The 24,423-nt window shown below is 56.5% G+C and overlaps 2 protein-coding genes across 2 annotated transcripts in view; one reads left to right on the forward strand and one right to left on the reverse strand.

Annotated features, from left to right (window-relative positions):
* The first annotated feature begins 2,500 nt into the window (after positions 1-2,500).
* BARHL1 (BarH like homeobox 1) lies at positions 2,501-9,145 on the forward strand. Its single transcript, XM_026514363.1, has 3 exons — positions 2,501-2,966; positions 6,904-7,126; positions 8,851-9,145. Exons 1-3 carry the CDS (start codon positions 2,501-2,503, stop codon positions 9,143-9,145), a joined length of 984 nt encoding a protein of 327 aa, XP_026370148.1.
* A 3,367-nt stretch (positions 9,146-12,512) lies between these two features.
* The window catches only part of DDX31 (DEAD-box helicase 31), a 70,508-nt gene continuing 58,597 nt past the window's right edge, over positions 12,513-24,423 (reverse strand). The window contains 2 exon segments of the mRNA XM_026514246.4: positions 12,513-14,429; positions 14,431-14,536. Of these exon segments, the coding sequence (XP_026370031.3) occupies positions 14,334-14,429; positions 14,431-14,536 (202 nt within the window). The 3' untranslated portion in view covers positions 12,513-14,333.

Here is a 24,423-nt window from a genome sequence, read left to right on the forward strand (position 1 = left end):
TATGTTTCCCTCCCCATCCACCCAACGAAAATTTAACGACCCGCCGGCGGAGCCGGCCCCGCCGCGGGAGGCGCCCACTGCAACCACGGCCGAGCCGGGGCGGGGGCCTGTCTGCTCGCGGCCCCTCGGCGCCCGCCCTCCCGCCTCCCCGACAGCTTGCAGCCGAGCGGGGCCCGCAGTCCCCGGGGAGCCGCCCGTCCTCGCTCCCAGCCCGGCCGGCGGCGAGACCGCTTCCAATCTGCTGGCGGGCGCAGAGGGAGAGCGCAGGGAGCCAGGCGTGAGCCACCGCCAACCTTGCTGGAGGAAGAAGAAAGTTTCTGCTCGCCGGGCCTTGAGGGCCTTCCACTGGCTGGATCTCGGGTTTGGAGGGATGCGGGGCCTCACGGTTCCACTGTGGTCTCGGACGCTGAGCCTGACGCGGGGCCCGGGTAGTTTCCTGGGGGCCCGTGGGGAAGGGCACAGCAGCATGCGGGCCCGCCTGGGAAGGCCTGGGCTCCTGGCGTGGAGCTGGCAAAGGGCGCCTCGGGCCCAAGGGGCCCGCCTGCAGGCACGCCCGCTGGGCTCTCTCCGCCCTTAACCACGGACCCTGGACGCAATCCCTGGGGCTGTGCCAGGAGGATCCCGGCCTGGGACGCTTCAGATCTGTCTGCCGCTCTGGGCCTGACACTGGAGGCCAACCCCTGAAAGGCGCGGAACTAGAACACCGTGGTTCTGGGAGTCAGGAGGGTGAGGGGCCGTGTTATTCACAATGAAAAGACCATGTTTCCAGCGTTGCCTTGAAAATACATCCCTGGGCGAGCTCCAGCTCCTCGCGGAGTAAGAAGCCAAGCCCTTTGCAGACGTCTATACTCGCACACGGAAGCTCTTTCGCGTCCCTGTTTGGAGGTACAAAGACACCCGGTGCCCAGGACATGCGCCACAGGAGGGGCTGCCGGCTGGATAGGGGTCCCCGCCGTCTTTGTCCGGTGCGCTGCCTCCCTGGGGCCACACCGATTTCCCGGGTCCTCAATGTCCCAGACACGATCTTCCCACATTCTCCACCCTCGCCCCACAGTGAAGCCATCATTCCGGCCCCGTTTCAGGGCCGACCAGGCTTTCCCAAAGCCCTGCCAGGCCTGCAGGGTCCAAAGAGGGCAGAGAGAGTGGGCTGCAAATGTCCTACGTGGGAAACATCTAAAGCCCAACGAAAACGCCCCAAAACAATGTCGCTTAAACTAACATCTCTTCCCCACACCAGGTCAGGGCTTCTTCATAGACACACACACTTCCTTCGCTGCTGGGTTGAGTCCCTTTCTCTCGCTGGAGGAAGAAAAACGCGGTGGAGCTGGGGGGCGGGGGAGGTGCAGAAAGGATCTCTGACAGACCCGTGGACGAATAATTTGAATAACCGTGGAAGAGGTTAGGGAAAACTTTAAAAACCTCCCAGCCCGACCCACCAGCAGTGGCAGCCGGCTCCGGACCCCTCCCTGCTAGCCCGTGCCCCCCTCGGCTAATCACCCTCATTAGGAGCCTCATCACCAGCCTAATGAAAGCAAACCGTGTGGAAATCGCCGGTAAACAGTTGGGTCTGTGCTGTAATTAATTCAGTGTCTCTTTTAATCAAACTGAAAGGGAATCGGGCAGCGGCTTGCGGAGCCGTGACATCACCCCCAAAATCGGCCGGAGCCAATCAGCGTCATCACTCCGGGGACACGTGGGCGAGTCCCCTTTAAAAAAAACACACACACAACACAACGAAAAAAAAAAAGAAACAAAAAAAAAAAAAACCCAGCCCCAAAGTAAAAGTGACACAAGTTCATTTTTTAAAGGAAGGGGGGGAGGCGAAGGCGCGCGCGGAGGACGCGCTGAGAGCTGCAACCGCGGAGCCGGAGGCGCTGTCCTCGGTGCTGACGGGCCCCCGGAGCGGTGGGAGCGCGGCGACAGGACCTCCCTGGCCAGGTGGAGCGTCATGCGCCGCGGGCCGCCGCCGCCACCGCTATCCGCGGTGCTGACGCCGCCAGGTGCGCTCCGTTCCGCCGGCTGGTAGCGCGGCTCGGGCCCGCTGCTATCCCCGGTTCTGACCCCGCTGTCTTCGGCCACTGCTAGCCTGCAGGAAGCGTGCTGTTTGGATTTTTTTTTTTTAAGCCGTTCTTTATTTAGATTCCAACATCCTCGCATCTCTTCTGTGCCAAAGGGGCGCTCAGGCCGTCCATCTCCCCCTTTGCTCTCCCCAACTTGGCGCACCCTCCCTCCCATTCCTCCCTGACACTCCCACCACCCCCCCTCGGCTCGGCAGCTCGGCGCGATGCTGCAGAAGACGCGCTGAGCCCTTTTGGATCTAATGCGCAGAGGAGGTTGGCCCAGAGCTCCCCGGCTCCCCCAAGGCTGAACTCCGTCCAAGGTGCCCGCAGGCTCCCTGCCCGCCTTCCCCATGCCAGCCCGCAGCTAGGGGCAGGGGCAGCGGCGGCTGGGGTTGGGGGTGGGTGGGGAGCTTTTGGGGAGGACAGGTCGCAGCTTGGCTATGGAAGGCTCCAATGGCTTTGGGATCGACTCCATTCTCTCCCACCGTGCGGGCAGCCCCGCCCTTCCCAAGGGGGACCCCTTGCTTGGGGACTGCCGCTCACCCCTGGAGCTGAGTCCGCGCTCGGAGAGCAGCAGCGACTGCTCTTCACCAGCCTCACCAGGAAAGGACTGTCTGGAGACGGGCACCCCAAGGCCTGGCGGGGCACCAGGCCCAGGTTTGGACTCCCACCTGCAGCCTGGGCAGCTCTCAGCCCCAGCCCAGTCGCGCACCGTGACCTCCTCCTTTCTGATCAGGGACATCCTTGCCGACTGCAAACCACTAGCGGCCTGTGCACCCTACTCTAGCAGCGGGCAGCCGGCCGCCCCTGAGCCTGGGGGCCGTCTTGTGGCCAAGGCTGGGGAGGACTTTAGAGACAAGCTGGACAAAAGTGGCAGTAACGCCTCGTCGGACTCTGAGTATAAAGGTAAGAAAACAGGAGAAAACTTGGGGGGGGGGGCATGCCATGCTACATTTCTAAGAACTGCTCCATTTCTGAAAGCACACAGGGACATGTACATGCTCACTTGGGAGTTCCCCTGGGGCCCAGACTGAACCTTTAGGTCTTGTCTGAACCTTTCAGCTGGCCCTGTGGCTATGCCTTTGAGCAGCAGAGCCCAGCAGAGAAAGTGGAAGAGGGACACTGTGTGCCCCAGGAGAGATTCCCCAAAATGCACAAAGCGAACTTTCTAAACTTCACCTGGGACCACTTTTCCAGCAGCACTGGTGGGCAGGAGCAGGTTCCTATTGGGCTAGTGGTTCTCTGGGAAAAAATCTGGCAGAAGCAATGGAAGACCCAAAGGGTTCTGCTTGAACGCCCTTTTTTAAGAGTGAAAACCTAGCAGGATATTTCAGATGAAGCCTTAAGAACAGTCAGAATTTTCCCCTTTAATCTGAACTTCCAGGCGGGAAGAAGAACTGAGCTTTCCCTCCCATTGGGCCCAGTGTGATCTGGGCCCTGCGAATCACGCAAAAGAAAGGCTCACTTCAAAGTAGAAAGAGCAGCCAGACGGCTGACTGGGAGCAGGTTGGAGGTCTGGTCGAGAGGGGAGGACCCTGCACCCAGCCCACAGTTCTCATTGAATTTGATTTCAAGTGCACTGAGCAGCCAACTTCAGGTTGTGTGTGGGACCCAGAGTGACCAGCCCCGCTTCCCCAGTATTGGAGTTGCTGCCCCTTCCTTTGCCTTTCCACCTCTGTGAGTCTTTTTGTTGTTGTCGTTCCTTTTACATCCTGTCTTGACCAGGAAGCTGAGATTGAGATTAAGAGGAAAGGGGGAAGGAAAGAAGGAAAGAGTCCCTAATTTTCTTTCTCACCCCAGCCACGTTAGCTCTTTGGTGAGGCCAGAGGCACAAAATTCTTTCTAGGAAGAAGTCAGGAGGCAGGAGGGGAAGGAGTTTCGGAATGTCAAGGGAGTAAAGCCCTGGGTCCCCATCCAGCAGAAAACTAGGGGCTGGCAGAGGCTGCTCAGAGCTCTTTCAGTCTTACAATTAATTCCGAGAACCCTTTTCACGAGAGGAAACTTCCATAATAAAGGCAACCTCTTTATCGTCTTGGGAGCCCTGGACTTGCTCCACCCTATTTGTACTAAGTCTTCACAAGAATTTAGGGAAGCTTACTTTAACACTCTCCTCCCAGCCAAGAATTCATTTGTGGACAGGCCCTGAACACAAACCGAAATCCCTTTGGGGCCTCACTACATCCCCCTGCCCTCCACTTCCCCACACAAACTGCAGCCACACTGGGCCAGCCGTGCCTAGAAAAAGGTCTGGTTGGGCTAGAGAAGCCAGGAAGGAGGAAAGGAGGTCCAGAGGCATGTGGCCAAGCAACCCTTGCCTCTCCCCCTGGGGCCCGTTTAGAGAGGCAAAGAAAACGTGCCCTGGAGAAAGACAGGTGCTGGGGGGGCGGGTAGGCAACGTAAATATTTATTTATAATATAGTGGTTTATTATTAATAATTCTCAACAACACCCCAGCTTTATGGTTAGAGTAAGGGGCGAGAATTCCCAACACTGTTTGCCGACGGCTGGTGCTGGTGGAGGTGAAAGATAGTTTGCCTCTTGTCTCCTTTTATTTCTTTGCCCGTAGGTGGGATTTTGAGGCGAGATTTCGTTTAAGATAATTGGAATATCAATTTTCCTCTCCTGTCCCTGATGATATCTGATCAGGGAGGTGATGAGGGCCGGCTGTCCACATATCACTTAAATAGGTTTGGAGCAGAGGGGGGTGAAGTTCTCCCCCAACCCCCACCCCTAGGCGCTGCTGCCTTTGCACTTACAAAGCTTCGGGGTGAAAGAGAGAAGGAAACATCCACCGCTGAGACAGTGTCTGGAGCGTTTCTCCAACGTGGAGGCGAGTTTTTCAGGGCCCGAATTAGGAAGCCTTGTTGAGACAGAGACACACCAAGCCAGCCAGCCAGCCAGCCAGCCGGGGTGGTCATCTGAACAATTCAACTCCCCATCCACCTTCCATGCTAAGAATAATTTCTTCCAAGGAGGGCACAGAGGGAAGGTCAGCCCCATCCCAAGTTTTTGGCATCAAAGGCTCCTCAAGCATGACACTGAGAGAAACTGAAACCAGGCTTTGAAGTAAGGCGGTCTGCCGGTCTGCCGCTAGGTCCTGCCTGCTAGAGCCAACGTCCGTGGAGAAATCGAGCCAGCGTTTTGGTTGGAGCAGGCTGGGTCGGTGGGCCTGGCACTCTGGGGCATTGAGATGTGGCCTCCAGACCAGAGTCTGAGGCCCCACTGGGCTGAGACTGTTCCGGAGGCTGAGGCTGAGAGGCACCCGGTGCCCATCCAAAGGCTCCAGCCTGTGCCAAAGAGGGATTAGAGAAACCAACCCGCGAGTATCCAACCCGTTCTTCCTGACACCGCAAACTCAATCCCCCACCTCAGCCCTAAGAAGCTGGGGGTTTCTATAGTCAGTCCGGGCAGCTCCATCAAAAAGTAAGGTTCCCACAATATCAAGTTTGAGGTTTGAATCATTGTTTCCTCGCACTCGTTTCAACTTTATCTTCGGGCACAGACTGAACTCAAATTTCGCCCACCCTAACATGCCTCCTGAGGTGGCCATACCCCATCCTCACCCCAGCTCAGGGAGGGCAAGGACAGCCTGGCGCACCCGCCTGATGGAGACAGGCGGCAGGCATCCGGGGAAGTTTTCGCGGAGCCAGCGCCCTCCCTGCTCGCCTGCCTCCGCGCACCCGGTGCCGGGGCCTTCCCGGCCGAGAACCTCTGCCTTTCCGGTTGAAAAGTCTCGCTCCCTGGCGGCTCAATTCAACCGGATTATTGTTTCCTACAGAGGGAAATCAACTTGCATTCAGCTGAACCCTGTCACTGCAAACGTCACGCACAATGAAACTCACCATAAAGGAAAATAGAGAAAAAGAGGGGGAAAGCCCCAGCTCGCGCAGCCAATTTTGGGGACATGGGCTTTGGGGTTGTATCATCACTTTAGGGAGAGAAGGAGGGCGATCACCCAGCTTGTGCTATCAAGTGTGCGTTTTCGGTGCGGTCGACCCCGAACGAAGGTGCCTGGGGGAAAAAAGAAACCGGCCCTGTCGGGTTCATTCTTGGGCCTCAGGAGCGGGGCCCCTGCCGGGGTGTCCCGATCGTGGGGCGCAAACACACGACAGTAGGCGTCGTACTGACAAGGAAACACGGACCACGGCGACGCGCGCATCGCAGGGGCAAACGCGTTGCGTATTTTTCCCAGAGCTTCGCGCTCCCGGCTCCGGCGCCCGGCGCTCCGCCCTCCGCACCCCGGTCTTTAGGTAGCTTAGGGACCGCGGAGGCGAGCACTAAGGCGTCGCATCTCACACGGCCAATTACTGGTTTCTTAGGACAATGATTCGCTGCGGGGCGAACAGGTTTTTGTCTCTCCACGCGGGTTTTTCTCCCCACATTCCGGCCCTCAGCTTCCTCCCTTCCGGGTCCGCACGCGGCCAGAAAATTGGGGCGCGGATGCGGAGCACAGACCTGCACCTCCGAAGCGCGCACTTACGCAGCCCACCCGCTGGAACCCCCGGGCCCCTCCCCTCCTCCAGCGGCTCCACCCGGTCGCTTGGCCCCAGCACGGTTACTCCGTTTGTCCCTCCAGGGAGCGCGGCGGAGAGCAAGCGGGTCGGGTTCTCTCGCTTTGGGTCATTTGTCCCCGGAAGTGTCAGTCCTCCTCCTCCTCCGTCAGGGTTCACGCCCCGCTTTGGGGACTCGGAGGTCCTGCCCTTGAGCCGCTTTGCCGCGGCCCCACGCGCTTGAGTGCGGCGGGGCCACCGCCGTCGGGAGCCGCGTTCACACGAACGGGGCGGGAGGGCGCCGGCAGGCAGGCGCTGAGGCCGGGCCCTGACACACCGCTGTGTCTCCGCAGTGAAGGAGGAGGGCGACCGCGAGATCTCCAGCTCCCGGGACAGCCCGCCAGTGCGCCTGAAGAAGCCCCGCAAGGCGCGCACGGCCTTCACTGACCATCAGCTGGCGCAGCTGGAGCGCAGCTTCGAGCGGCAGAAGTACCTGAGCGTGCAGGACCGCATGGAGCTCGCCGCTTCGCTCAACCTCACCGACACGCAGGTCAAGACCTGGTACCAGAACCGGAGGTGAGGCCTGGCTACGGGGTGGGGGTGGGGGGCGTAGAGGGCCCCCCTCCTTTCCTCCCTGCCCCACCAGTGCGCCGCCGTCGCTGAGAGGTCCCCTGAGCCTTCCCGATTCTGTAAAAGTAAGGAAACTCAGGCCTCGGGGGCAGAAGGCCTTGCCCGAGGTCCACAGTGAGAGAGTGACAGGACTGGACTCGGTCTCCAGGGCCCAGTCAGCCTCCTCCAGGACAGGAGGACAGACATAGGGACCTGCCCCCACCCCAGCCAGGGTCCTACCATCCCCACTGGGACCAGCCCTAGCCCCTGTTGGGGCCGCTGAGCTCTCCAGGCAGGATGCCAGGCCAGGGGAGGGGTGGTGGCCTCGGTATGCAGAATGTCTTGGGGGGTGGGAGGAACGAAGGGACAGCCCTGATGTGTGTGTGTGTGGGGGGGGCTGTCTGAGCTCTCCGGGGGCTCTTCTGGCCACCTCAGCCTTTACAGTCCTGACACCCGGGAAGGAAGAGACCCAACTCCGGCTCCTCGAGGACAGGGTGCTTTGGAAACGGGCGGTGGGCACTGGTCTAGAACCTGGCATTTCCTAATCTCCCTCCCCAACACTGTCACAGGACGAAATCGCTCTCACACACATCCACAGTCACACACACACGCTCACACTGAGCTCACACAGTCACACACACCCACACTCACACTCACACACTCAGCGGAGGCTGGAATGGTGCTTTCCATAAACAAGCCTCAGAACACGTCTCCCCATTAATAATAAATACCGATTACTGCTTGGGGCATCAATAATTAAGGCCCGTTACAGTAATTACACAATTATGATGATGATGAATAATTCAGGGAGGGAAACGCGGTTAGTGTGGCTGTGCCCGCCTCGGTGGGACCGTGGCCGGCTGGCCCGGCCTCACTGGCCAGGTGCACCCAGGGGTCCCAGCTGAAGCTCAGGCAACGAACGGAACATGGCCTCGACTTCCTTGCCTCCTCCAACCCCAGGCTGACACTTGGCTGGTAGTCTCGGAATTCGGGTCCCCGTAGGCGGCAGGGCTCCTCCCGGGCCTGGGAGCTGGGTTCTGAGGGCAGCGGGTGTGGCAAAGAGCGTGGGTGCATCCGGTACTCATACTCTTCAATGGCCGACTCTGGCCTGCGCGCTTCCACAGAAGCTCCGCGGAACCGGGCACCTCGAGGTGTTTGCATCTTCCGGCCTGCGGTTCAGCTGCCGCACGCCCGCCACTGTTTGTGGACCAACCTCTTCCACCCCCCACCCCCACCCCACCCCCACCACCCTCCCCGCGGCAGGAGACTTTCTAAGTACCCCCAGGGGGCGGATATGTGGGGCGGGGGGAGAGTCCCAACACCCAGCTCCAAGTGTCCCCTGCGATCCTGAGAGCAGAGTGTGATGAAGTTAGAACCCCATCTTTGGGGTCAGACAGCCTGGCTTAGAGCCCGGGCTCTGCCTCATTGGAGACCATCTCCAAAACTGGCCAATGCCTCAGTTTTCTTATCTGTAAAATAGGGATAATAGCCACGGAAGGCCGGTGGAAGATTACAGGAGCCGATGCATGTGACGCCTGAGGACGGTGCCTGGCACCCTGTTATTTATTAGCAGATCCGTGCGATCCCTCTTGGCCTCCCTGAAGGCGCTCTGGGCCAAGCACTCGTGAGGGGCAGGGGTCTTCGGGCGCCACAGCCCTGACCCCGCCGTACGCGTTTATTTCGGTCCCTAGGACTAAATGGAAGCGACAGACGGCAGTCGGGTTGGAGCTGCTGGCGGAGGCAGGCAATTACTCAGCGCTCCAGCGGATGTTCCCGTCGCCTTATTTCTACCCGCAGAGTCTAGTTTCCAACCTGGATCCCGGCGCCGCACTGTATCTGTACCGCGGCCCCAGCGCGCCCCCGCCGGCCCTGCAGAGACCGCTGGTGCCCCGCATCCTCATCCACGGACTCCAGGGCGCCAGCGAGCCGCCCCCGCCGCTGCCCCCGCTAGCCGGCGTCCTCCCGCGCGCCGCGCAGCCTCGGTGAAGCGCCCGGCCGCCTTCCTGGGGCTCTGCGTGGGCCCCTTCCGCCTGCCCCTCGAGGGACGCGGGGTTTCAACGCCCCTTCCCCGGGGCCCCCTGGCCGGCCCTCTCTGGAGTCCCAGCCAGTGTCCCCCGCAGGGCCCTTGCCAAGTCTACTGAGGCGCGGACCGGACTGAGTCTCCTTAACCCCCCTCGGCGTGCTCCGTCCCGGCCACTCCATCAGGGAGCCACTTCCACCCGCCGGATGTACATACAGCCCCCCTCTTCGCCGGCTCCCTAAGGCGCCCCCCCCCCGCACCTCCTTGGGAGCAGGTGGGGGCGACCCCGACGCTGCACTCGTCCGCTGCCCCTCTATGCTCCAGCTGTACACCCAGCCCTCTCCCCGTACCCAGACAGGCGGAGGGGAGTGTGGAGCCCTCCTCTGAGCGCCCAGGCCGCCGCAGAGCTGTACATAAGGTGTGCAAAGTGTATATGAAGTAATTTATTCGTGACCCATGAGCCCGTGACCGTGTCCGTGAATCAGTGAGTTTGTGGCCTGTGCCGTCTTCCCTCCCAGGCGAGGCAGGAAGGGGTCGACGGGGCTTGCCCACCACCCCGACCCCCAGCCCCCACCTCCAGCCTCCGTCCGGGGCAGCCAGGCCCTCGGGTTCTCTCTCTCTTTTTTTAAATGTCGAAATAAACTTCTTACAAATGACCACGCGCCTGTCTGGGCTCAGCCCTTCTTTCCCACCCCTCCTTAAATGCATTTCCCCCTCCTGGGACTCGGCCTCTTTCCATCCTCAATAAGGAAATATTTTTGTCCACCTCTCTTCCTTGGCACTGTGGTCGGGGGCAGGGGCCCCGATTGGACTCACTGGGGTCCCCGGGCAGGGGCCTCCCCTCCCTGGCCTCAGTCTTCCTGTCTCTACAGTGAGGGGAGCCCGCTGCTCTCCCCACCCACCCCCCTTCCCTCTCCATCTGGTTTCTTGCTGCTCCCAGCGTCCTGGGGGCTGGAGTGGGGGTCAGCGCCGGGGCTCGCTCGACTGCGGGCCGGGCTGCGGTGCCCTCGCTGAGCCGGCTCATCTGGCCGCAACAAGGGCGCCGGCAGCTGGTGACCGGCCCGCCGGGCGCAGGGCCGACAGATGGGCTCCGAGACTACTCCCCCCGCCAGCCCCCTCCGCCCCATGCCCCGGCCGCACTCGGGCTCCGGACGCTCACGGGCGCCGAGGCGGCTCCGGCCCGCGCCGCCACGACCCTACGAGCCTTCGCTGGGAGCCTGACGCCACATCGGTAACCCCCACAATCTGGCATCCTCTCACTTCCCCCCTTTACCCCAGGAGTACAGAGATGAGACCGAGAGGGGAGCCGAATCCCGGTGTCCGCCCCATGCCCCAGCCTGCGGTTCCAGGATCTCAGGGGAGGAGGGGTTTAAGGCTCCAGCCAGACTCCAGGCCTCCAGTTCATGTTCAAAGGGCCAAGGTCACCTCCTGAGGCCGTTCCCTCTCAGGGGAGGTGGGCGCAGGTGTTCCCCTCCACACACCACCTGCAGCTCAGACTCTCAGGGCAGTAGACAGGCCCAGGGCTGGGAAGTTTTGGGGCCCCGCAAGTCGAGCCCCCTCCAGTTTTGGGGCAGGATTGTTGTGGGAGAGGGCTGCCTCCTGGGGGAGGGGTGGAGGGCAATTTTAAAGTACCCCCCCTCAACGGTCCCTGCTACTGTTTCCTGCCCCCCCCCCGCTTTTCTTTCTTGGGATGGTGAGGGTATTATTCTAATTTTGCAAAATGCACAGCAGCTAATTAAGTCAAGGAGCCTCTCGGCTTTCGAGTTCTTTTGCATGTGAATGGGGGTTGGTAAATCCCCAGCTCTGGCTGTGGTGGGGGGCGAGGGGAGACTGTCCCCAACTCAGGGTTAATGAAGTGGGAAAGGAGTCTCTCATAGCCTCCTGCAAACAAAACCCCCCCCACGCAACAAACCCAGCCGAAATCCTACATGGATTGACTTAAGCCCAGGGGATAAGTGCTTTAAATTAATCTCATTGAATAAGAATGAGACCAAACAAAACTCTTTAAAATCATATTAAAAATCTATCAAAGGACAACTTGCACTGGTGTGCTTTTCATTTTGTGAAAGGGAAGGAGGTAGAGCGGAGCAACCGCTCTCACATTTACACAGCGGCAGCGTAAACCGCAGACACATTCTCACTGTGTAATTGTCCTTGTACCTCAGAGGCGAGTTCATATCTTACATTAATGAAGAACAAGGCTTCCCTACAAGTTTATAATTACGATATCTTAAATTGTCCTGCACTTCCCATCTGTAATAATAACTTCATAGCCTTTGCGGTGAGGTGGGCTTCTGCTCTCACCCATTTAGAGGCTAAATTGGCTCCTCTGTTCCCAACCCTGGGGCTGGGTGTGAACTCTTTTTACAATACAAAGAAAGAGGGAATGCAAGCCCCCCGGAGGGCAGAACAATGGCAGAGGCTCCCGGGAGGCATCCTCTCTGCTCCTCCACCGGCCCACCCCAGTCCCTTACAAACCCAGGCTCCGCGGGGTCGGGGCAGCGAAGTTTAAAGAAGTTGAGATTCCCGTGAGCCTCGTTACAAGGGCTCTGGACATTTTTGAGGCGCCAAGCTGACTCTAAGGGTGACCCACCGCCCCCACACAGGTAGGCCTTGCTCAGAGCTCCTCTCATGGTGGGAGCACATTAAGAGAGAAGGTGAGACAGTCACGCAGGCCATTTAACAAGACATGTGAAGTGCCCTTTCCAAGCAGGGCCACTTCTCCGGTAGAAAAAGCTTTAAATTTCTGTGTCACGGAAGCGAGGCTTGGGTTCGAGTGGCCGCGGCGCTAACCAGCAAGGTCACTAGCAGTTTGGGGCTCTCATTTACTCTCCTCTTCCTGAATCTCACCTCCCTTCACTACAGGAAAGGGAAAAAAATAAAAGTCTAAGGAATCCACTGGGCTCTGTCAAAATGTCCTTTGCTGAGACCCGGTTGGCTCTCTGCTGCTCCTAGAGTGGAAGATGCCGGGTGCACCAGCGCTGGCTTAAGCCCTCGCCAAGGGCTCTCTGCCCTTCGGTGCGTGGGAACGGCCCCTCTGAAGAACTACAGCCACTAAGAGCTGCAAACACGAAGATGTTTTGGATGAAAAACAAGCACTCGACAAGCCCACGAGGGGGGAAAAGGTTTAGGCTGCAACACTCCATGAGATGTCCAAATTCTCTGTGACTTTAAATATGGGATCAGGCTTGCGACCCAGAAATAGGTAAGTTTGGGAAATCAGAAAAAGAGGCACGATTAAAAGTACACACGAAATTAGAATATGTACAGTGGAATTAGGCTAAAGCTTTGCCTAATTGATGCCTGAAATGTATAATCGGTCAGGAGCCATAATAGGAGAAAGAGATTTATTTTAAGGTTATTTAAATTTAGATAATATTAACCTTAAATCTGTTAAATCCATGTTTCTTTATTAACTGGGGGTAATATATTGATTCTGCTTAGAAACAGCCCACACAGCATCTATGGCAGGGGCCCCTCACCTCAGTGTTAGCAGAGTAAGCACGAGTTCCACCTCAGAATTATCGTCCTTTACACACTCAGCACGGCTCCCCCAGGAATGCGGAACCCGGATCGGACCTCTCTTGGAATGCGTACATGGGGGTGCGGGGGGAGCAGGGCTTCTCTTTGATCCTCCCCAATCACTGGCATTAATCCTGTTTCTCACACAGCTCGGTTTTGTCTCTAAAGTTTGATGCCTCCTTTTCTCATCCAAATCCTGTGAACCATTACGCTGAAGTGAAAGAAAGGTGGCGGATTTCCCCAAGTCGGCTTGACATGTGCTGCACGGCTTCATTATTATCGTTACTGCTGTTGTTGCAAATTTCACCAGCCGTCCCTATGAACTGCCGTGTGACAGCCGTTCTGGGGAGGCCACAGTTTCCCTCTGCGGAGGATTCGTGCTCACTGGGCTCCCGCTGGCCCTCTCTCCGGGGCCTCGGGTGTGGGTGTCAGCTGACCGCCCCTACCCTGGCTACCAGAGAGGGAGAGGTGAGCACGCCGACCACTCCGTGGACCCTGCCGACGGCCCACCTCGCAACTCTCAGGGTCCGCTCCCGGCCACTCAGTGCCTGTGGATCTGGAGGGGGTACTGAAGTGGGGCCTCAGCTCCTGCTGCAGGAACTGGAGGAGGAGGAAGGCGGCAAAGAGAACAGGAAAGTGGAGCGAACAGAGCACCTACGGGCAGACTCCCCTCTGGAGTCTCCCGCATCCCAATCTGACACTTACTGGGAAATCAGTAAGCCCTGCTGGCGGGGGGGGGGGGGGGGGGGGGGTGCGCTTTCAAACCTCCCAGGGAAACACAGTAGGGGAGGGGTGGCTGAGGCCTGGGCCACACTACAAAGAACCCCAGACCCCAGACTTGAGGACAAGGTGGGATTCGATGGGCAAAAACGTTGACTCAGCAGACTGGTGCCCTTTGACTTCAAAGGCAACAGTAAAAAAAAATAAACAGAAAAGGCACCAGTACATCCATCAGCAGTGAAAGAAGTTTTCCTTGGACACGAAAGGGGCAGCCATGCGCATGACTACGATGTGGGGTTTGGAGCAGCAGCCCGCCGACGGGACCAGGAGCCTGTGACCCACCCCCAAACCTGTCGAGTCCTTTTACACGAAGCACTGGTACATCAAGAAAATGATCCGATGTTTTTTTTCCTCACTTTTGCAAACTGCATTCCAGTTTTTAAAATCCTATTTTACAAAATGCATGCTAATCCACGAGCTGACATAGGGCAGCTCCTGAAAACTTTGAGACTCCTTCAGAACCCTGTCCCGAGGCCGGAAGAGGCCCCCTTGCTGATGCCGGCACCACCAGGCCCGCACCCGAGCTCGCGGGGCACCTGCAAACTGCAGGCCAAGACGGTTCTGGTGGAAGAAATACAAAGTATAAGCTACCTCACAGAAGGTAAGAATTAACCGGCTCGGCTACACAACGCCAACCCCTGCCCCCGCCCGGATGAGGGCTGTGGCTTCCCCGGGTCAGGGACGTCGTCTTCAGGGAAAAGTGGCACCATTACTTCCCACAAGGTCCTGACAAGGACAGGACATCAGCCCAGGCCTCTGAGGCCTCCAGGATCCACCCCCAAGCCCCCCAAAACGAAAACTTTTTTGGCAAGTCCTGTTGTCCCCCAGTAAGTCTTTTTGGGTTTTTCTGCTTCACGGGGAGCGTTTCTTAGTTTTTCCCACGGCCGAGGCTGGGCTCCGGTTACAGACAGCACTGCGTGGCTGGCTGCCGGGCTCTGCGTGTTTGTTTTTGCTTTTTGACCTTGGCGACGCCGGCCTCCATCCCACTTGAGTATTCCGAACGCAAGATTTCAGCAAGGCGGTGTTTACTCCGGGTCTTCTTATGAAGGTCAGCCCTGAAGAACAGTAACAGCAGAGGGGAAAAGAAACTTTATTATTTTTTTTCTTTCCCATTTGGAAAGGGGCTGAGAGCAGCTGGTTCCGAGACTGTGGAACTGACATTTTTGTATTAACAGAAGTACAGTCCCTTCAATAGTGCTTGTTGGATGCACCAGAAGATTAGATACGGTGCTGACAGATTTTCATAACAGTGGCAAAATATCATGGCATTTTTAAAAGTGAGGCTTTGTTCTATGTTGTTTTCATGGAAAAAAATAACGATACACACTCACACTCTGATGGCAAATGAAATGTATGATACAGCAGTTTGCCAAAGGACGGCGGGCGGGGGGGGGGGGAATAAACCCGCCTTAAAACTCAACCACACTTAGCGGTGGGAGCTCGCCGGTGGCTCCCCGCAAGTGAGGCCCATGTAGTTCCAAGCGATCGGCCTCCACCGCGACGGGGCCAAACAGAGACAGCTGGGGTCAGTCACATTCACCTCTTCACTGACTGAGGAGACTCTAGTAAGTATTTCTGACCCAAGAACCCCAAACCCAGGGTGTGGTGGGCCAGCGCGGTACGTGTCGGCCCAGCAGCTCTCCACGGATCACAGACGTGCGTGTGGCTCGGGGGGGTCTCCCCGCCTACCCCACTCGAAAAGTAAGTGCCAAAGGCTGAAAATCCATCTCAGACATTGAATACTACTAACCGTTTTCAAGAGACAGCAGCCTTACCATTTGATCAGATCAGAGGGAGAAATTTGTAGAAGTTCAATTGTGCACAGGAAGAATGATTATGAAAATGGAAGAGTAAATGTTTCCCGAGACACAATTTTAACCAAACAATAACAGAGACCCATAGTGTCACGCAGGCCATTCCCTCAACCCCCCGATGGCAGGGTCTTAGGGTAATATGGTGTCTTGGGGTTTTTACAGAAGGCACATGTCACCCTCTGTGACTTATAGTTACAACATTTTCTTTGTAATAATCAGAGCTCAACTGGACTAAAGCTGTGGTCAAAATAAACATAACGGAACTCCTTTAAAACTCAAGAATTAGCGACAGGACTAAGGTTGTGCTAATAAACAGATGATGAAAGGCTGTAGAATCGTGTGACAGCGTCCCATCTAGGTTAAGGCAACCACGCCTGTTGGTGCAGGGCCGGGGCGGCTAAGTCCGCAGTACAGGCAGAGCCCGGTTTTCTACCAAGACACACGGGGGGAAACATACTCACCCTTTGTTGGGAAAAACGAAGACGCAAGGATAATGAGGAGCCAGTGTTTAAGGGTTCGAGTTTATCACCAGGTGCATGGCTGCGTCCGTGACAGCACTCAGTGAGATGCGGGGTACAGAGGGCAGTGCTTCCCAGGTCCTGATCTCACATCATGTCGGCGGGACGAGGGAGGGGTGGTTGCACCCTCCTTTCACAGACCGGGAACCTGCTCTGGAGGGGCACACGTACCTTGCCCAGGACCATCTAGCTCACAGGTGCAGAAGCAGAGAAGCAAACACACATCAGAGGGACTCAAGCCGACGTGCTTCCCACCAGGCTGCTGGTCCCGGGACGGACATTCAGGAAGGCCCAGCAGGATCAAGGGTGACCAATACCACGATTTGACCTGGGGGAGTCCTGTGGTCACACAGGGATGCTGTAGGGGAACAATGAGGGCTGAATCTGGATGGCCGAGGAGGAAGGAGCAGGTGGGGAGGAAGAGGAGAGTGAGGCTGATGGAGATGCCTGGCCTGGAACCTTGCTCATGAGCTGAATGACGTGGAACAAGGCTCTCTGGGCTCCAGCTTCCTCATCTGAACAATGGGGAGGACACTTAGAACTGCAGAACAAGCTCACAGTGTCGTAGGGTTAAGACAGACAGACACACAGGCTGCCACCTGCCAAGGCTGCTTGGTTAGAAATGAGGAAACTGCGGTCCAGAGGGGCAGAGCAAGTCCCCCCAAGGCCACTAGGAGGCAAGCCAGGGCACTTCTGGTTCACCTCCTCTCCCACAGCGCACTCATTCTGACTCCATGGACCCTGCGGGGTGGAGGGTGGGGGGTGGGATGGGACACAGTGTGGCCTGCTGTCCCTGGCGGAAGGCCACACCTGGGGAGGGGGGGCTCGAGAGGGGTGGGAAGCGGCGGGAGCCAGGCCTGCTCGTGAGAGCACTCAACTTGTTCCAAACTGAAGGCTGCCAGTTCTTGGGCTCGTAGTTTATTTTTAGTTGGGTTACATGACAGACGGAGTGAAAAGGTTCTGACAGGAAGAAATGCTGCCTCTTCCCCTTTTGAAGCCAGGTACTCACAAGTGTATAATTTTAAACATAACCACCTGAGTTTCAAAATATGTAAAATTTCAGTCAAAATATCCTCCCCAGCATAGGCTCTCCTGCATCAGAGACTGCTCCTGCCACTGCTAAGGCAAACTAAATAACCAGCACCTGATCGGGCGACGGATGCCCTAACTGCCAACAGGGCCAGCGCCACCTGCGGAAGTGGCACACTCCGGCCGAGGGCTCCCGGCACCATGCCCCCCGCCACCAGAGGCGCCACACAGGCAGCCAGATGCACATGCACACTCTGTCCCTTCGAAGACACGGACAGCTGGGTGCTCGGGGCAGCAGAGGGCCCCGTCTGCTGGGTACGGTGTGCCACCGAGTGGGCATGTTTCTGAAGGAGCTTCGAGTCCACACTGTGGCCGAGGACACTGCTGAAAGCGCGTCTTGGCGGTGGTCCCGCTTAAGCCTGGAGCTTGTGATCGCAAAACATCCTAGCTATTTTATGATCTCATTCTAGTCAATGTACTTTCCACCTGGGACCCAAACCCAAACTCCGAGGCTCTTGGTGGTCCTGAGAGCAAGCAGGGTTTGATCTTTCAGACCCAGACCCCTTCCTCAGGACATGGACCTCGGGGTCACCCCGCGGGAGCCTCCCCTGCTGTCGGAGCAGCAGGACCCATCCTCCCCCTTGGCCAGCTTGCTGTCTGCTGTGCCTTTGTTCTGAGGCCCAGGGCTGAGAAGGCAAAGTACAGATGGGAAGGTGGAATGTTCTCAACCCAGGCCTGCGCCGGGCCCACGTGGGCTCTCGCTTCCTTCTCCTGCCAAGTTGCAGTTCTCCCAGGGCCTCGCCAACTTTCTTGCCCTCCTTGCCCTCCAAACACTCAAACCCCTCTCGAATGGACTTCCCGGTCCACCCGCATAATCCTGCAGTTACCAAGCAACAGATCAGTTTATCTAACCACAGGGAGCTCCCTTGTAGTGAAGGATGAACGAGCCCCCTCGGTCACCAGGCTGGATTACCCGGCAGGACGGGCAGATGCCACTTTCACTGCCAATAAGGTGAAATCACAGCCTAATTAGGAAATCAATATGCCCATTAGGGTGACCGCTGCAGAAGAGGGGCCTCAGGACCTCCTCACAGCTTTATCCACAGGCTCACAGAGGGCCAGCCCAGGTGGGAAGCCGCTCCAGCTCCGGCCTGTGTTAGTGGTGTCCTTCCCCGGGACAGTGTTTCACTCTATCTTCTTCGATTTACGTACTGTCAAGCCAAGCAATGTTTTCTTTTCCCGCTTCAGGATCAGGCTTACGAAAAGTCCTCCGCATCTTTGCACTGAAAAACGCTCAAGCATATTTTTAGTCTGCTACTGCCTTAATTCCATCCGGATTTTCTTCCGGTTTAACGATTCCTCCCCAACAGCTATCCAGTTATCCAAGACAGTCACTGGACAATAAACCTGCCCCCCAGGGACTCGGAATGCACCCGTCACCCCCCTCCTGACGTTCAGAACACTTCCTGCAGGTGACGTTTGAAGAGATGGTGACGATGATGGTGGCCAACATGAACGAGGTCTACCAAATATATTACAACAACATGTCACTTACACAGGTGGTGAAGGGATTTAAAGGTAAAACACGTCAAATCCAAGCCTTTGAACTGGCCGTGTGACTTTAATAATAATTCTACTACCCCCACTCACGTGGCACTTAGGGTACGCCAGGTACGGTTTTTGGCACTCGACCGGCATTTCACTCATTTATTTCACCACCAACCCCATGACACAGGTACTGTTAGCACCCCCAGGGTCACAAACCGGTGACAGAGGAGCTGGGGGTTCAGCCCCGAAAATCTGACCCTGTGCCTTGCACACTTAATCACTGTGCTGTTAAGTTGTTATCAAAACAAGAAGTCTCTTAGGTGAAATTTTTTTATAAGGGGAGGGGCAGAGGGAGAGAGAGAATCTAAAGCAGGCTTCATGCTGAGCACGAGGCCCAGTGAGGGGCTCGATCCCACGGCCCTGAGATCATGACTTGAGCTGAAACCAAGAGTCAGAAGCTTAACGGACTGAGCCACCCAGGCATCCCGAAATACTTTCAATACCAAGACAACATTCGTGTTATCTCAACATCTCAGACACTCTTGGAGCCGCGGATACGTGCATCTTCAGTGTAATGGCTGGATAACTTAGGTGAAAAACAGCAGTTTAAAAACTCACAATTTGTTCGGTTTCATTATACGTGTAAAGAGACCTGAATATGTACACCCAGAGAGGAAGTCTGAGGGCATAAAAGATGTGATTCAGGGTTAACTCGGATTGTGGGCTAATGGGTGATTTTAAAGCTTTTCCCTATTGCCTGGATTTTTACAACGAACATGTATTACCTTTATAATCAGAAAAAAGTGTGCTTATTTTAGGGGAAAAAAATCAAATGGTAGATTTTTGCTCTATGCTGAAATATCAAAGTTATTTTAATCTTTACTTATCAAAACCTCTTTCCCTTTGGCTGTTAGTTTGCTTGATTTTGTGAGAGATTTTTCTCTTAAAACAGAAACACAGGGGCGCCTGGGTGGCTCAGTCGTTAAGCGTCTGCCTTCGGTTCAGGGCGTGATCCCAGAGTCTTGGGATTGAGCCCCACATCAGGCCCCTCTGCTGGGAGCCTGCTTCTTCCTCTCCCACTCCCCCTATGTTCCCTCTCTCGCTGGCTATCTCGCTCTCTGTCAAATAAATAAAATCTTAAAAAAAAAAGAAAGAAAGAAAGAAAGAAAGAAAGACAGATGGAAGAGTAGTCAAGTGTGCTTACTTCTGTGATCTGAAACCTTCTGCATGTAAGCCAATGACCCAGAGCCACGGTGAGATCCCCCACCAAGGAGGCAGCGGGGAAGCAAGCCCCCCAGCTGGAAGAAAAGCCTGGGTGCTAAGTGATCCTGGTAGGAAACAGGGATGCTTTCAGGTGGCCTGAGGCAGACTCCAAAGTTTCTACTTTCCGCCTTGCTCTTACGGATGAAGAAAAGGCAGCAATGTCTGAGCGGGGTTCTGGTGGCTCTCAGATGACAGTAAGAGGAACAAACAACTCCAGGGAGAATTTGACAAGCAGTCCCTCTGGTGCAATAAAGTGGTTCAGGTAAGGAATCAGCCAGCACGGGATGATAGTTTAGCCTACACACTCTCAAACCCAAACCTTCCACGGTCACTGAAGGAAAAGCAACTGTATCAAGACTCCTTTCACCTTTGCATTCTGTTTCGGCAGAGATGTAAGCTGGCAGGTGGGCCCTATAAGGGATGCTTTCTTTGTGATTTCTTCGGATCAAACCAACACTAGCTTCTGTGAAACCACCAGGGCCCCAACAGACACCCCATTCCAGGTGAGCCCTGCTGCGGCAGTGGACATTGCAGAAAAATCCCCGAGAGTGGCTCTGTGGACACAGGGATTGATAAAAAGGCGGTTTCTGCCTTACATCCAAGAACAAGACCCAGTGTAGAGCAGACAGGAGCTCTGAGCTTTGGGGTGAGGGCGGGCGTGCCGCCAGGCCACACTGGTCACAGGCGATCGATACATTGACGTCGTGATCAATCTGCCACCTGGCAGAGCAGGCATGATGAAAGAGAGGACAGAGATGATGTTTAGAGATTGGGACTTAGGCACAGACGTCACTGGGCAGGGTGGCAGGGCTGGGGAAGGAAAGGGTAGAAGACGGAGTCCTGAGGACCCCGGCTGGAATCCCAGCTCTGCCCCTCACCCAGCTGATGTCCCCGTGGAGTCAAGAGCTTTCTCCAAGCTTAGTCTCCCCCATGTCAGAAAGTGCCTCCACATCTAGGCCTACGAGCATGTTAGAGTGCTTTACACATTTTAGTTCTCTGTGAAAATATCAAGATGGAGAAGTACCAAGCAGACATGGACACAATTATGGGTATTTGTAACCAGTAGGACTAGATCCTGAAAATGCTGCCTGAGATTGATAAGCTCGGTGCAGAATTTCAGCACCGAACCCCAGAGCTCAGCCCTCTGGGCCGTCCTGTCTGGCGTTATTATGGATGCCTCGGATGAGATCACGAGGCATATTTATCACATCTGCACATGAAAAGCAGCCTGCAGGGACAGCTAACACACAGAATGACAGAGCACCTGCTACACCCTAGCAGGCCAAAGGGACGGGCCTCAGCTAAAAGGTGAGACAGAACGGGGGCACAGGCCACGTCTTGCTCTTGAAGCAAAGCAGCTGGCTGGTTTGAACTATCCAAGTGCAAGCAAGCAGCGACCCAGCTGGCCAGTTTCGATCGAAGCCACAGCATGACCGACATGGCAAGAATGAGCCTGGAGGTCTGGGTGCGTGTGAGCCCCACCCTGCCCTGTGAGGGGCAGGACACAGCCGCCCCCCACCCCCTGCACTGAGAGCCTGGCCGGTGCTGAGCCCTGCAATGAGCGGCAGCCGCGCTCCTGGCTCTTACCATTAACGGACCAAGAGGTATGATCGCCGTCCTCGTTGTGCTGGCCGGTCTCTGCTGCGTGTTTGGTGAGTCTGACGAGCCCGATTTAGAAAAGAACCTGGGCTGAGAGAAGAGCTGCCCAGAGGAACGGTGTGACCGACGGGCAGCTGGAGGCGCTGGGGCTGCAGGGCCCAGGGGTGGCGCCACGGGGCAGAGCTGGCCCCTCGGAGGGGAAGGATCCTGGCGCCGTCACGCACGGGCTGTGCGACTCTCTAAGTCCGACCAAGGCCCGGTTTCTCCTTTTGCCAGTCTGCTCACTCACAAAAGGATTAAGTGAACTAATGAATCAAAGCGCCTCTCACAGTGCCTGTTGCGAAGGCCCTCATTAAATGTTGACTGTTATTGTTATTAACAGTATGGGAAAGAGGAAAGGCGGGAGAGAAGGAGCCATCATCAGATATCTGACACACGTCATGTGGACCAGCGATGGCTTTGATCAACGATAACAACACCTTGTATTTTTGTGTTTGCAAATCATGCACATTCAGCATTTGAATCTCACAGAGACCAGAGAGTGGAAAGACCAAAGGGGGGAAAATGAAAGTGGTCCGTCGGGACTCATTTCCAGGATCTCTTATAGCGAGAGCAGGGTCCACCGGGGAGGTGGCGGGCCCACGCGGCTGCGAGGCCTGGAGCAGAGGCCTTCCGGATGGAGGAGACACGCAACAAGAGGGTCAAGGGCAGGCTTTGGCGGGAGCACTCAGGAAGGTTCCGCGAAGTGTTCATCCCTCACTTACAGACTCAGAGAGAGGAAGTGGGACGGTGGGAGAAAGCGGCATGGGCTCTAGGCCAGGCGCTCCACGTTCGGTACCTTCTGCCACTCCACACAGCCCCACGGCCCCCATGGCCCCCACGGCCCAGATCCGCTGTTGCCAGGGCTGGGATCAAGCTTGGAACATCTGATGCCGGCTCCAGGTTCCCCACTGCACTGCACCCTTCTGCCTCCAGACCCGGAAGGAAGCCAGAGAAGAAGTGGGATCCAGAACCTCCCTGTCATCACCTCTTCTCAGAGATCTTCTGAGGTAACTGCCCCATAAACGCAAAGCTTCTACCACCCACTCCACCGGTTGCTACTCTGCTGGTTTTAAACCCAATGACTTCCTGCTTCGAGTCTGTTTCTTCTGCTATGTGAACTACCTGCTCACATAGAAAAACATCTAGAGCAAGTTTCAAATACCTGTCACTTTGTCCAATATCAACTCTAGAAGCTGGAAGCTTCCACAAAGGGAACACAAGGCAGCAGCCAAGTGCTCAGAGATGGGCTCCAGGATCTCTTTTAAAAAGACTCGGGGCCGTGGGACCAGGCCCACCCACGTCCTCCCGGGCCACCGGGGACCAGCCTTGGTCACAGGGCCCCGGTGAAGTCTCCGTGGGATCTGCATGTGGACTCAGCACAGCCGAGGGCACGCAGAAGCCCTGAAGAGTCCCACAGTCCTACGCGGCTGCTCCACGGCGGTGCTCCCTGTTCTGGATTACTAAGCAGTTAAGACCCTACTCTCCATTTCGGACTGTTGCTGTAACATCAGGGCCAGAATGAAGAGGATGTCTGAAAAAGACCTGGAGTCATTTCGTTCAAGTCCTAACAGGATGCAAAGGCTCTAGCCTCATCGAAGTAAGGAGAGTGCGGAGGAGCTGGGGACACACACCCGCCTACTCAGGAAAGGAGCCCAAAGACCACGGGGACAGATCAGAGGAGTGAGTCAACCCCAGGAGGGGCTCAGGATGACTAAAACGAACTGAACCATGTGTAGCGAGGGGAAAGCTGGGGCCTAGCACATCCTTTTCTATTTCTCCAGTGGTATGAGCCAGAAGAGCTCCGAGCAAGGCCAGTCTAACGAAGAGCTGGGCAGTCTCCTGTTGCATGCAGCCTCAACTGCTGTCTGCCAAGTCGCGCCGGGCCAGCCCCGTCTTCCAACTCCGGTGCCTGGAAGGCTCCAACAGTGAACGTGGCCGCCCCAGCACCCTCCCAGGAGAGGCGGGCTGGGTTCCTGTCCTTTGTTGTCGGCCCTGACTGCTTGACTGAAAGCACACCCTGTGGTCCCCGCTGTCTGCAGGTGACCCAGGTGTGGAGGAAGAGCAAGGTCACCGTGAAATCCCTCTAATCGCCTCATTAGCCGGGTGGGGATGAGGGTGTGTTTGTTCCATGAGGAGGCACAGGGCTGGTAACTGCATGGTGTCAGAGGGGAACAACAGTGGTAGAAGCAAAAGGCCACATGTAAAAAGCTGCATGTGCGCGGCTGTAATTAGCCAGGGCCCTGACAGGCAGGGCCCACAGCCCCTGACCGGCGAGAAGGGAAGGGAATGAAGACTGGGCTTGCACCGGGTGAGCTGAGGGGAAGGGGGCAAGCCCTCCGCTGGAGCCTGTGCCCGCACCAGGCCACCCACCCAGAGCCGCCTAAGAATGCAACGCTGTGAGCTCAAAACCGACACGGGACTCGCCAACACACAGTCCCTGAGCGACAACCGTGGCCTGGGTCGTGTGTTCCACCAGAAGCGACCCGGCCCCTTTCCACAGTACTTCTCCCGTCCCTGTCACAGTCTGGACAAGATACAGGAGTGTATTCTCCTCGGTACAAATGTCCCAAAGCGATAATCCACTGTGGACTTCAAAGTGAGCCAGTCGGTGTCAGTCCCACCTACAACCAGTGCAGTTCATCCAGGTTCTGCGTTAAATTATCATCGATTAATCCCGCCTCCAATTCAGAGCACACACACACTTAGCCAGCACCTCACTGTCCTTCTGTGTTAAGGACACCCCATCACCTAGTCCGAGGACCTGGGTCTAGAGACCTGTCAAGTTCGACCACCTCCATCCCACTCTTCATGACTTCAGGCTTTCCTGAACCACGGTCGCCTGGGTGGGGGCCCGGGCATCTGTATTGTATACAGCTCCCCAGGAAGAGTCTGAGAGCAGGTACTTTAGTCCTTTGCTCCTCAGGACGTGCACCAGCTGTCCTCAAGGCTTTGTCCAGCGGTCCTTAGCTGTTTCCCTCTGGTCTTCAGGCCGAAGCTGAGTGATCTGACCTTCCTGAACCAGCTTGTCCCCATGTTCTGTGGGCTGATCCCCAGGCCTCCTCCACCTGTGAAGCCAGGGAAACGGGCCAGAGGCCCAGGCCCTCAGGGTGCTTGGCAAAGGCCCCGAGA

The sequence above is a fragment of the Ursus arctos genome, unplaced genomic scaffold, assembly GCF_023065955.2.
Source record: "Ursus arctos isolate Adak ecotype North America unplaced genomic scaffold, UrsArc2.0 scaffold_18, whole genome shotgun sequence".
NCBI lineage: Eukaryota > Metazoa > Chordata > Mammalia > Carnivora > Ursidae > Ursus > Ursus arctos.